General features: G+C 35.1%; 1 protein-coding gene across 1 annotated transcript in view; it reads left to right on the plus strand.

Moving 5' to 3' along the window:
- Positions 1-14548, plus strand: part of QSER1 (glutamine and serine rich 1) — a 47631-nt gene that overhangs the window by 8296 nt on the left and 24787 nt on the right. The window contains exons 4-6 of the mRNA XM_047071562.1: positions 11640-11962; positions 12918-13034; positions 14139-14272. Of these exons, the coding sequence (XP_046927518.1) occupies positions 11640-11962; positions 12918-13034; positions 14139-14272 (574 nt within the window). The remainder of the gene's footprint in view (positions 1-11639; positions 11963-12917; positions 13035-14138; positions 14273-14548) is intronic.

Below are 14548 nucleotides of genomic sequence, written 5' to 3' on the forward strand. Positions count from 1 at the left end.
AAGGAAGATGCTAAGGAAAAATATTTATAACAATATAGTAGCCACCACCTCTGTGCTAGGAACTAGTAGCAGTGTTGTGAGATCTGCATTGTTCTCTCCAATATCAGATGGTATAACCAAGAGTGAATGAATTGTGCAGGTCCATACAACTAGTAAGCGACAGAGCTGGAGTCTGTACTCAGGTTTGTCTGATTGTAGAGCCTCTATTCCTGCGTAGCTCTTTTGCATAAAGTGGTGCTTTGAAAGTTAAACCCTGTTTTGTGATGTACCTTATTAGTTTCTCTCTGGACTTGAGACTACCTTTAACTGCTGAAGTGATCTGAAACAACCTGTATTCCAAATAATCTGTTAGCATAAACATCTGCTAATTCATTTCTAAAGAATTCACATTTTGTTATACAGGGAAATCAGTATAATGGAATGTCAATGTTAGAGCCAAAGACATTACATACGTGGATAATCCTAGTAAGATTCTACACTCCTTTTCCCCCAATTCAGGGTACTTTGCAATTGTTATTATATTCCCTCTTCCATTTGTAGAACAATGCTTTTATAATTTTTGTTCTAAAATAGGAATCTAGGGACACCTGGGTAGCTCAGTTGCTTAGGCTTCCGACTCTTCATTTCAGCTCAGCTCATGATCCCAAGGTTGTGGGATAGAACCCTGAGTCGGTGCAGAGCCTGCTTGGGATTTTCTTTCTCCCTCTCTCTCAGCCCCATCCCTGCTCGCTCACACTCTCTCTCTCTCTCCCCCTCTCTCTGTCTCTCTCAAAATAAATAAACTTAAAAAAAAATGAAAGGTCCAGCACTGAGAGGGCCCTTTCATTTAAAAAAGATAAGTAAAAATAAAATATGAATCAAATATGAAAAATGAATATAAATCAAATCTGAAAATGTGAGCCCTGCGCCCAGCATGAACTCACAACCCTGAGATCCAGAGTAGCATGCTCTACGGACTGAGCCATTCAGGTACCCAAAGTCTGACCCTTCTGATTTATTTTTACAGGAGGTGAGTGAGGTATGGGTTGAAGTTAATTTTTTTACATATGGAAGTCCAGCTTTTCCAGCACCATTTGTTGAAGAGTCCTTTCTTCTTCTGTTGCCTTTGCATTTTTTATAAAAAATCAGCTGATCATATTTGTATGAATCTATTTCTGGACTGTCAATTCTGTTACATTGATCTGTGTGTTTATGCTTTTGAAAATAACACAGTCTTAATTGCTGTAGCTTTATAGTAAACCTTGAAAAAGGGCAGTTGGGAATTCAAATTTGTTCTTTTTCAAAATTGTTTTGCCTTTTCTAGTTCCTTTCCTTTTCCATGTAAAATTGCAAATCAGCTGTATCTACCAAAAAAAATTCTCACTGGAATTTTGATTTTGATTTCTTTGAATCTATAGCACTTTGAGGAAAACTGAACTATTAACAGTGTACTGAGTGTTAACAATTCATGAACACATTTGATTTTTCACTAGTCTTTTACAGTTTTGGGCATATAGATCCTGCACATGATCTATATTTAGGGATGTAGAGCCTAAATATTTTTGGTGCTATTTATTTTTTTTTTTCAACGTTTATTTATTTTTGGGACAGAGAGAGACAGAGCATGAATGGGGGAGGGGCAGAGAGAGAGGGAGACACAGAACCGGAAACAGGCTCCAGGCTCTGAGCCATCAGCCCAGAGCCCGACGCGGGGCTCGAACTCACGGACCGCGAGATCGTGACCTGGCTGAAGTCGGACGCTTAACCGACTGCGCCACCCAGGTGCCCCGGTGCTATTTATTGTAAATGATGCTTGTTTAGTTATTTATTGGTAGATTATAAAAATTGTCATATATATGTGTATTATATACATAATATATACGTATATATAATATGTTATATATGTGTATATAATATACATATATATATGTTGATCTTAAATCCTACAAATCTGCACAACTTATTAATTCTAGGGGTTTGTTGTGTTTTGTTTTTTTTTTTATTCTGTAGGATTTTTTTATGTAGAAAATTGTGTCATCTGCAAATAAGGATAGTTTCATTTTTCTTTTCCAGTCTTAATGCCTTCTTCATTCCTGTCCTAATGTATAGGAATAAACATTCCTATACAGTGTTTAATGAAAGAGTTGAGTGTGGACATTCTGAATATGTTCTTGATCTTTGGAGGAAAAAAAATCAACCTTTTGTCATTAAGTACGATGTTCACTATAGGTTTTTTGTAGATGTCTTATCACATTAAAGAAATTCTTTACATTGCCTAGTTTGGTAACAGTTTTTATAATGAATGGAAGTTGAATTTTGTCAAATGATTTTTCTTCATCTGTTGAAATGATCATGTAGTTTTCTTATTAAGTCTTTCAATATGGTGAATAACATTGACTGATTTTCAAATATATTCATGGCTTGCATTCCCAAGATAAACCTCAGCAATTGTGATATATTATCTTTTTTATACATCAGTGGGTTCAATTTTCTAATTTTTTTACATCCATGTTTGCAGTGGATATTGGTCTGTAGTTTTCCTTTTGTAATTCCTTTGTTTGGTTTTGGTATCTGGTTGTTGCTGACCTCATAAATGACTTGGTGATTCTTCCCTTCTCTGTTTTCTGCAAGAGGTTGGGTAGTACTATCTCTTTCACAAATGTTTGATTGAATTTGTTAGTGAAACCGTTTGAACCTGGAGTTTTCTTTGTCAGAAACTTTTTTGCTATGAGTTCAGTTTCTTTGATACAGAGCTGTTCACCTTGCCTGTTTCTTCTTGACTGTGCTTTGGTAGTTTGTATCTTTGAAGGAATCATTCCGTTTTAATTGAGATGTCAAATTTATCAGCATAGAGTCGTTGGTAGTATTTCCTCATGTTAGTAATTTGTGTCTTCTCTCTTTTTGTCATGGTCTGAATAGAAGTTTATTAATTTTATTGATTCTTTTTCTCCTTTGTTGGCAGTTTCACTGATTTTTGCTCTTCTCGTCATTTCCTTTTTCCTGCTTAATTTAGGTTTATTATACCCTATTTTTCTAGTTTCTTTTGGTAGAAGCCTAAATTGTTAATTTAAGGCTCCTTTTCTGCTATATGCATTTAATGTTACAGACCTCTCTCTAAGCCCTGCTTTAGCTATGTCCCACAAATTTTAATTATTTTTTATTTATATATTATTTTTTCAGTTCTTTCTCTCTCAAAAAATAAACATTAAAAAATTTATAAAAACAATATTTCAACTTTTAGTATTTCATTTTTAAATTTATCTCTGCTTTTTCTGTCTGTATCTTTTTGTACTATGCTTCTAGTGTTTGACCTAGTGATTACCATCCACATAGAATTAATATTTTTATGATTCTGGCACACCTGGATGGCTCAGTTGGTCGAGTATCAGACTCTTGATTTCAGCTCAGGTCATGGTCTCATAGTTGGTGGGTTCAAGCCCCACATTGGGCCTTGCCCTAACAGCGCAGAGCCTGCTTGGGATTCTCTCTCCTCTCTGTCCCTCCCCAACTTGCACTCTCTCTCTCTCTCAAAATAAATAAATAAACATTTTAAAACAATATTTTTATGATTTCAAGTAAAATGTCAAAGTCTAACGACCATACAGGTCCCTTTACCCTTGCCCTTATGTTATACATATTTGGCATATATATTACATCTATCTACATATATTGACAACTCTAATAGGGGTTTGCTTTCAATAGTCAAATACATTTTAAATAACTTAAGAGGAGGAAAAGAGCCTATTATATTTACTCAGATATTTATAATTTCTGTTGCAGTTCCTTTATTCCTGATGTTCCAAGTTACCCTCTGGTATCATTTGCTTCCCATTAGCCCAAAGATTACTTTTTCTTTTTCTTTGGTTTTCAACAATGTAATTGTTTATCTGGGTAGGGTTTATCCTGTTTGTAGTTCACTGAGCTTCTTAAATCTATAAAACGTATGTCTTTTACCAAATTTGAGAGTTTGGGGACATTATTTTTTCTGTACCAATCTCTTTCTCTCCTTACAGGACTCCAGTGACACTTCAGTGACACAAATGTAAAACCTTTTGATATTGTTCCTGACATTCTGTTCATTTTTTTCAATCTTCTTTTCCTCTCTGTTGTAAACAGTGTATAATTTCTATTGGCCTTATAGTTCATTGATTTTTCAGCCTTCTCAATTCTGTTATCGATCCCATCCAGTGAATTTTTTATTTCAGATATTTTTTAAATTATAAAATTTGTTTTTGGTTCTTTTTTCTAGTTTCTATTTCTCTGCTGAGAATTTACATATTTCCATTCATTTTAATGTAATTCTTTTTTTTTTTTTAGTTTTTTTTATTTTGGGAGAGAAAGAGTGAGTGAGGGAGGAGCAGAAAGAGAGGGAGAGAGAGAATCCCAAGCAGGCACCATGCATGCTCAGTGTGGAGCCCAAATGGGGCTCAATCTCATGACCTTGGGATCAATCATGATCTGAGCTGAAGTTAAAAGTTGGACACTCAACCAACTGAGCAAGCCACTCAGGCACCCCTTAAAAAAATATTTTTAAATTAACAATGTGTGTTGAATTTTGTCATATGCTTTTTTTCCCACATTAATCTATTATTTCATTTCTTTTTTTTTTTTTAGCATCTATTTATTTTTGAGAGAAAGAGACAGAGTGTGAGTGGGAGAGGGGCAGAGAGAGAGAGAGAGGGAGACACAGAATTAGAAGCAGGCTCCAGGCTCTGAGCTGTCCAGCACAGAGTTCAAGCAGGGCTCGAACTCACGAGTGGTGAGATCATGACCGGAGCTGAAGTCAGACACCCAACCGACTGAGGTGCCCTTTTATTTGATTTCTTAATGTTGAACCTTTTTAAGAAAATTCTACCATAAACTCTGCTTGGTCATGCTGAATTATTTTAATCCATTGCAAGATTTAAGTTGCTAGTGTTTTATTTAGGATTTTTACACTTAGATTCATAAGTGAGATTAACGCTTATAGTGTTTTTTTTAAGTTTTTTAAAAATATTTATTTTATTTTTGAGAGAGAGAAAGAGACAGAGGATGAGCAGGGGAGGGGCAGAAAGAGGGAGACACAGAACTCCAAGCAGGTTCCAGGCTCTGCGATGTCAGCATAGAGCCCAACGAGGGCCTCAAACTGTGACATGAAACTCACAAACTGTGAGATCATAACCTGAGCTGAAGTTGGATGCTTAATTGACTAAGCCACCCAGGGGCCCCTATGCTTATAGTGTTTTTTGCCTTAATCTTTTTATTGCTGTATTTTTGGTTTTGTGTTTTCGTTTTTTGTCTTAATATTCACTTTTATAGTCAGAGTTTTTTTTTTTAATTTTTTTAACGTTTATTTATTTTTGAGACAGAGAGAGAGCATGAACAGGGGAGGGTCAGAGAAAGAGGGAGACACAGAATCTGAAACGGGCTCCAGGCCCTGAGCTGTCAGCACAGAGCCCAACGCAGGGCTCGAACCCACAGACTGTGAGATCATGACCTGAGCCGAAGTCGGACACTCAACCGACTGAGCCACCCAGGCGCCCCGAATTGGAAGAGTTTTTGTATTTGTCTAAGCTTTGAAAAAATTTACCTACCACATATAATAAGGGTTTGGTAGAACTTTCTAAGAATATATCTGGGACTTTCCAGTTTTTTTCCTGAGGTAGTTTAATCTATCAAGATCAATTTTTTTAAAGGTATGGTATTTTCTAGTAAAATCATCCCTTTCATTTAGATTTTTTAATCTGTTATGAAGTTGCACAGAGCATTTAATTCCCTCTGTTTCTATACATATGTTCTCTTTCTTGCTCCAAATGTGTTTGAATCTTTTTCCTTATCATTCTGTGAAGTTTACCTATTTAATAGTTCTTTTCAATGAACCAGTGTACTTTTTATTTATTCCTGCTTTCATTTTCTTACTCACTTTTTCTTTACTCAGTTCTATTTCTCTATCTTCCCTGGGTTCAATTTAATATTCTCTCTCTGGCTTCTTGAGTTTAATAGTTTATTTTTATATGTATATCCTTGCTTTTTAATGAATGGCATTAAAGTGTAAGGTTTCTTCATTGCAACACACTCCGGCTCTATCTATGCCTTTGGTTTCAATTTGTAATGCTCTCACTCCTTTCTAAATGCTTTGTCATTTCAGTTTTAATTTCCTTTTTAACCTAAGAGTTATTAAGAATTGTGTGTTTTTGCCTATTTCCTAATAGGTTTCTATTTTTGTTGTTGTTGGTACTCATTTATTACTAATTTATGGCCCTACTGTATTTTGGTCAAAGGAGTGCTTCAATAATGCTTGCTTTTGGATATTTATGAAAAGTTTGCTAGTGGCTTGGTAAATGATCATTTTTTATAAATAATTCATGAATACTATGTGCTATAGATTATATTTGGTAATGCCGTTCAAATCCTTTATATCTCCTTTTTTGCTTAATGTAATACATGACATTAGGTTATATAAGAAAATTTATGTTTGTTGGACCTAAATGACAGGTCTAGAATTTGCCTTGAACTATCCCAGCAAATATAAAAGGGGTGATGGAAATATGAAAGAAGTATACCAAAATGTTCGTAGTAGTTACTATAACTGGGTTATGGTATTTGAGGGTTTGTATTTTCTACTTTTATGTATGTTTGAAATTCTGAATAATAAACAGTTTTTAAATCCTCCCTATCCTTATTTGTTTTTAGATTGCTTGATCTGTTGATTCCTGAAAAAGGTGTGTTAAAGTTTCCAACTATGTTTGATTGTTTCTCTAATACTGTTTACTTGATATGTTTCAAACCCATGTGATCGGATACATAAAATTGTACTAAGTTAAATTTCCTTTTCATAAAATCTTTTTCCCTTTTAATTTCTCATTTCTGTTTTTAATATTGCCATACTAATTTTATTGTTACTGTTTTGGTATATTTTTCCATATCTGTTTTCTTTCAAAATATTTTCTCTTGTGAAATATAACTCACATATGGAAATAAATGTAAGACATGTAAGATAACACACATACAATTTCTATAAATTTGAAAATGCAGACATTACTTAAGCCATATTCCCTGACTATAATGCAATAATTTTATAAATAATAGTTGAAAGGAAAAAAAGAAAAGGACAAAGAAATAAAAAGTTTATTTTTAAAACTTCTAAATAACTTCTCCTAAATAACTCATGGCTTTAAAAAGAAACCAAAACTGAAATGATTAACCACTTAGAAAGGACAGTGGAGCATTACATTTCAAAACCAATGAGATGTGCCAAAAGTGTGGAGCAAAGAATAAAATTTAATGGTGTTAAATGCTACTCATTAGAGAACAAGAAAGTACAAAATTTGAATATTATATTAATTTTTTTAATGATTAGTATTTTGAGAGAGAGACAGAGACAGAGTGCAAGTTGGGGAGGGGCAGAGAGAGAGGGAGACACAGAATCTGAAGCAGGCTTCAGGCTCCAATCTGTCAGCACAGGACCTGATGCAGGGCTCGAACCCACAAACTGTGAGATCATGACCGGAGCCAAAGTCAGACGCTCAACCAGGTGCCCCCAAATTGAATATTATACATTAAACTCAACTCATAACCTCTAGAACTAACCACTATCTTAGTTGGGGGTGGTAATCACTTCCTTGCTTTTCTTTTGTAATTTTATCACATGTGTATGCATCCGTAAATACTATACCTTTGTTTTTTTAAGTATATTTGACATACAATGTTATATTAGTTTCCAATGCATAGCTTATTGATTCAACAATTTCATACATTTCTCAATCTGTCACCATGCAACATTAATACAGTATTATTGACTGTATTCCTTCTGTTATTTTCATCTCCATTACTTATTTTATAACTGGAAGTATGTACCTCTTAATCCCTTTTATGTATATTATACTATACTATACCTGAACACTCTTCTTAGCTTTGGTTTGTTTTAAAGCTTCATAAAAAGAGCATCATAGAGTATTTATATATAGATGTTTCCCTTTACTAATTTTAAAGTTATACATTCTTTTATTTTTATTAAAAAAATTTTTTTAATTACTCAGCAATCAAAAAGAATGAAATCTTGTCATTCGCAACTATGTGGATGGAACTAGAGGGTACTATGTTAAGCGAAATTAGTCAGAGAAAGACAAATATCATAGGACTTCATTTGTATGAGTACTGTAAGATACAAAACAGATGAACATAAGGGAAGGGAAGCAAAAATAATACAAAAACAGGGAGGGGGACAAAAACATAAGAGACTCTTAAATACGGAGAACAAACAGAGGGTTACTGGAGGTGTTGTGGGAGGGGGGATGGGCTAAATGGGTAAGGGGCATTAAGAAATCTACTCCTGAAGTCACTGTTGCACTATATGCTAACTAACTTAGATGTAAATTTTTTTTTAAATTAAATAAAAATTAAAAGGAAAAAAAACTCACAGTGAAAAGGAAAATGTATTTGATGACATGAGAATTTAAAAAGTCTGGATGCAAAAGCTCCATTGATAAAATAAAAATAATTATACATTGGGAAATAAAAATAAAGTAGAGAAATAAAACAATTTTTTTTAATATTTATTTTTTGAGAGAGAGAGACACACAAAGTGTGAGCAGGGGTGGAGCAAAGGGAGACACAGACTCTGAAGCAGGCTCCAGGCTCAGACCTGTCAGCACAGAGCCCAACTTGGGGCTTGAACTCATGAAACTCGAGGTCATGACCTGAGCTGAATTCGGCCACTTAACTGACTGAGCCACCCAGGTGCCCCAGTTGTACATTCTTTTAAAAGAAATATTTGCTTAGTTTTTTACTATGGACATTTTCTTTTTTTGTTTATTTTTTTATATGTTTATTTTGAGAAAGAGGGAGAGAGAGCACATGGGCAGGGTGGGGGGGGGGGGGGAGTGGCAGAGAGGGGAGAGAGGATCCCAAGCAAGCTCTGCACTGTCATTGCAGAGCCCCGACGTAGAGCTTAATCTCGTGAACTGTGAGATCATGACCTGAACCGAAATCAAGAGTCGGACACTTAACTAACGGAGCCACCCAGACACCCCTAAAATTTATTTATTTTGAGAGAGAGCACATGTGTATGCACGAGTAGGAGAGGGGCAGAGAGAGAGAAAGGGAAAGAGAGGATCCCAAGGAGGCTCCATGCTGTCAGTGCAGATCCCGAAGTGGGGCTCAATCCCATCAACCATGAGATCATGACCTGAGCCAAAATCAAGAGTCAGATGCTCAACCCACTGAGCCAATCAGGTGCCCATGGGCATTTTCAAATATAAACAAAGATTGATATAATTAAACCAATGTATGTATCACTCAGTTTTTTTTTTTTAATTTTTTTCAGTGTTTATTTTTTTGAGGGAGTGTGTATGCACATGTGCAAGGGAGGGGCAGAGAGAGGGGGGTATAGATGATCAGAAGTGGGCTTTGTGCTGACAGCAGCGGGTCCAGTGGGGGGCTTGAACTCACAAACAGTGAGATCATGACCTGAGCCAAAGTCGGACACTTAACCAACTGAGCCACCCAGTGATAGGTACCCCTATCACTTAGCTTTAATAATCATTGATACGTGGTCAGTCTCGTCTCATTCCTGTATTCCCAACCCCTCATTATTTTGATGAAATATTTCTGTTCTTTTCCTGGTTATAGTAGGAATTGCAGTATGTATTTTCTGCTTCTCAAAATCTGTTAATATCTTTCTCTCCTCCTGGATAATAGTAGACTTTTGAACACTAGAACTCTTTGAACAATGTGTATAGTTTTCAGAAGGGAAGCTTTATATTTTTCTGAAATTTATTCCCAAATATTTTTTTCTTTTTGATGCAATTATAAGTGGAATTGTATTCCTGAATTCTTTTTTTTTTAACGTTTGTTTGTTTGTTTATTTATTTATTTATTTATTTATTTATTTTGAGAGAAAGAGTGTGCTCGTGTGAACAGTGGGAAGGCAGAGAGAAAGAGAGCGAGAGAGAATCCCAAGCAGGCTCCATGCTGTCAGCTCAGAGCCCCATACAGAGCTCCATCTCACAAACCGTGAGGTCATGACTTGAGCCAAAATCAAGAGTGGGACACTTAACCAACTGTGCCACCCTGGCACCCCCTGAATTCATTTTTGGATTGTTCGTTGCGAGTATATAGAAATACATTTGGGGCCGCCTGGCTGGCTCGGTTGGTACAGTATGTGACTCTTGATCTTGAGGTTGTGAGTTCATGGCCCACGTTGGGTGTAGAGCTTACTTTAAAAAAATGCTATTGATTTTTATATATTGATTTTATACTCTGAAAACTTGCTGAACTTATTAACTCAAATAGTTTTTTTAGGAGATTCCTTTGGATTTTCTATATACAAGATCATGTCATCTGCAAATAGAGATTATTTATTTCTTCAGACATCTTTCTTGGGGGAAAGCATCTATCTAGTTTTTTACCATTAAGTCTGATGTCAGCTTTTGGGTTTTTGTAGATGCCCTTTATCAGGTTGAAGTTCCCTCCTATGTTCAGCTTGTTGAGTATTTTTATCACAAAAGTGTTTAAATTCATGGTGCTGAATTTTGTCAAATGCTTTTTCTGCATCTAATGAGATGATCCTTTGGTTTTGTCCTTTGTTATGTTAATATGATGACTGATTGATCTTTAGATGTTAAAACCCATTTGGTCATGATGTATAATTCTTTTTATATGTTGGTTGATTTCCTCATATGTTGAAGATTTTTGTGTATATATTCATGAGGGATGCTGATCCTATGGTTTTTTGTGTATGATGTTTTGTCTGGTTTAGGTATTGGAATAACACTGGCTCTATAGAATGAAGCGGGACGTGTTTCCTTCTATTTTTTTGGCTTATGATGGATTGATATTAATTCTTACTTAACTTAAAATTGGTAGAATCTATTTGTGAACCCATTTGGGCCTGTGCTTATCTTTGTGGGATGCTTTTTAACATTTTTTATTCTCCCTACTTGTTGGTCTGTTCATATATTGTATTTCTTCTCGAGTCCTTTTTAGTTTTCATTTTTCTAGGAATTTAGTCTTATTTGTTAGCATACAATTTTTCATGTTATTATTTTATAATCCTTTTTATTTCTGTAGTTCTTAGAGCTTTTTCAAAGTATTTTGGGGTGTTGTTTTCCCTTCCCACATCCAATTTGCTTTTTTTCTTCTAGGAATTCTTCACAGCTTTGGTCAGCTGACCCTTCTTATCTTGCATCCCTTTTGTGTCTCAGTTCTTCTAAAAATTTTTTTAATTTTTATTTATTTTAGAGAGAGAAAGAGAATGAACAGGGGAGGGGCAGATAGCGGGCAACACAGAATCCAAAGCACGCTCCAGGCTCTGAGCTGTCAGCACAGAGCCCAGTGCAGGGCTTGAACCCACAAACTACAAGATCATGACCTGAGCCAAAGTCGGACCCTTAACTGACTGAGCCACCCAGGCACCCCTCTGTTCTTAAAATAGCTTTGTGCTACTTAATGGACTCAGGGGTAAGAGTAGGTTGATGGAGGCCCTCAGTCTGATTGTCATCCAGATGTAATTCTATCACTTTGTTTCTTGGAAATTTACAGCCATATTTTAATTTCTTACTATAGTGTTCATTGTTTCAAACAATTGATGGTAAAAATAATCAAGTCTTTCTTTTTACACTGTTCAGATTTTACTCCAAACAAGTTTATTTGTATTACTGATTTGCATTTGCTTGATCTAGTTTCAGAAGCCCTACGGGTGGCAACTACTAGCCCAACTGCCAATACTACTGGTACTGCTACCTCTACCACTGTGGGTGCAGTTAAACAAGAACCTCCCTGCTCTACTTCATCTGCAATAAATATCCTGGAAAATATAAACTCTACAGAACCCCCAAAGCCCTGCGAACTTGATGGGCTTCCTTCAGACCAGTTTGCAAAAGGACAGGAAACTGTTGCCATAGAAGGTTTTACAGATGAGGAGAACACAGAAAGTGGAGGAGAAGGCCAATACAGAGAGCGTGATGAATTTGTGGTAAAGATAGAAGACATAGAGACTTTTAAGGTGATTTAAATGTTCACAGGTGTAAAGGTCATAGTTTAGTGGGCATGTCCTATACTAAGCCTTCATAATGACTAACAGTATGCCTCTGGCTTGAACTGCAAAAAGTTATATTTTTATAGTTATTCTGTTGTAATTGCTAGATAATAAAATCAAACTAGCAGATGTCAGATATTTTGAAAAAACAGTTTAAAGTTATTTTGACTTTTTTTGAGTTTTGCATATTTCTGACTAGTCAGTATGCTGCATTTAGGTGCTAGTAATGAGAGCAGTTTTGAAATGTTAATGTTTTTGAAGGTTCCCAACTCAATTGTATTGTTAAGGGGTTGGAGAAAATGGTTATTTTTTTTTATTTAAAAGTTTAAAGAAAGTAATAAGAATATAAAATAAACACAGAATTCACTTATTTTCATAATTTCAAATTATAGAACCATAGGTAGAATGGTAAATTTCATACCAGACGATTTTAGCTGTGCTTAAAATAATATATTTTTTGGGTTTTTGTTTCCTTGCTTTTGATTTTATTTTTGAATTGGGGTGGAGAAGAATGGCATTAAAAAGTATAATGAGGACTATAATATAACATTCAAATTGTCTATATGCCTTCCATTCACAATTAACTACTGTTAATATTTTAGCATATTTGTTTCTGGTCTTTTTGAATATGTACATACTCTTGTAAAACTGCACAAATAATGTATCAAAATATCATTAGGGGAAAACTTTCCAGTAGTTACACAAAAGGGTAATGAGCTACTGTACATGTTGGTGTCCTCCCTATTTCTGGAAGAATTTTAGCAGAGATTGAATAGCCACCTTATAAAAATTATTGCAAAAATTCAGCTAGGTTAAAAATAATAGCTATATAGGTCATTCATTTTTCTTTTAGTTCTAAGATTCTATAAATCTAGAATATGTTGCCAGTTTTTAAAAATGTAACTGATTCCACATATTACAGGAGGCTTTAAAAACAGGAAAAGAACCCCCAGCTATTTGGAAAGTACAAAAAGCTTTATTACAGAAGTTTGTTCCTGAAATTCGAGATGGACAAAGAGAATTTGCTGCTACAAATAGTGTAAGTAAAATGCTTGGTTACATTAGCCTTCCTATTTTTTTGACAAAACAGTTATCCTGGGAAAAATAAAGGATGATTTAAATTTAAGTGTATTTTTATTATTTTTTAAATATTTATTTTTGAGAGAGAGAGAGAGAGAGATAAAGAGAGATCAAGAGCAGGGGAGGGGCAGGGAGAGTCAGAGACACAGGATCCAAGCAGGCTCCAGCCTCTGAGCTGTCAGCGCAAAGCCCGACACGGGGCTCCAACTCAGGAGCTGTGAGATCATGACCTGAGCCAAAGTCAGATGCTTAACCAACTGAGCCATCAAGATGCCCCTAATTTTTTTTTAATGTTTATTTATTTTTGAGAGAGAAAGAGAGAGAGGGAGACAGAGTACAAGTGGGGTAGGGACAGAGATAGCGAGAGGCACAGAATCTGAAGTAGGCTCCAGGCTCTGCACCATCAGCACAGAGTGCGACACGGGGCTCAAACCCACGAACCATGAGATGATGACCTGAGCTGAAGTCAAACACTTAACCAGTTGAGCCACCCAGGCGTCCCTTGGCGCCCCTAAATTAAATGTATTTTATATTAAGCATTTCTGATATAAAATTTGATAATATAATACTCTGATAGTCTGATTATAAAACAAAATCAGTATGTAAATACCAGTTTTTAAAAATTAAATCACTTTTTACTAATATATATATATATATATATATATATATATATATAACCTTTTTTAAAAAAATGAATTAGTTATTAGTCTATAAAAAGTTCATACGGAATCAGGGGCTGCTACTATATTGATTATTCTGCCAATCAAACATCCCAATTTATCAGAAGACTTAGAAAAGTGATTCTTTTATACTTATGTAGTTATTTAACAGCATTGAGTAAGTAAGCATGTGATGATTAGCCAAATGATTAGCCAAATGTAAGCTTCTATGTAAGGGCTTACAGTCAAGAATGAGACTGAGATCATTTTTATTGAGGGTGAAAAGTAGCTTGGCCAGATATGCATTTTGAAAAACTTAAAGGATGCTAATGTAATAGTCAAGCCAACAAATATTTTATGTACAGAATGTATAAGTATGTAATTCATAGTGTTTCTTTCCTTAGTACCTTGGATATTTTGGAGATGCAAAGAGTAAATACAAAAAGATCTACGTGAAGTTCATTGAAAACACAAACAAAAAGGAATATGTCAGAGTGTGTTCCAAAAAGCCAAGAAGTAAGCCTTCACAAACTATCAGGTATTTATTTTCATATGTAATATATATATGAAAGGCTTATTTTTGGCAATGTCTTTTATTTTAAGTTAATTTTATTTTAGTAGTCCCTACACCCAGCGTGGGCTTGAACCCAGAACCCCAAGTATGTGACCCCAAGTCACATGCTCTTTTGACCAAACCAGTCAGGTACTCCAGCAATGTTTTTTTTTTTATTTTTATTTTTAATTTTTAATTTGTTTTTAATTTTTGAGAGAGAGAGCACAAGTGGGGGAGAGAAGCAGAGGGAGAGAGAGAGAC

This window comes from Lynx rufus, unplaced genomic scaffold (assembly GCF_022079265.1).
Source record: "Lynx rufus isolate CCGP_SWC_20201006 ecotype Redwood Valley unplaced genomic scaffold, mLynRuf1.p SCAF_9, whole genome shotgun sequence".
In the NCBI taxonomy this organism is placed as follows: domain Eukaryota; kingdom Metazoa; phylum Chordata; class Mammalia; order Carnivora; family Felidae; genus Lynx; species Lynx rufus.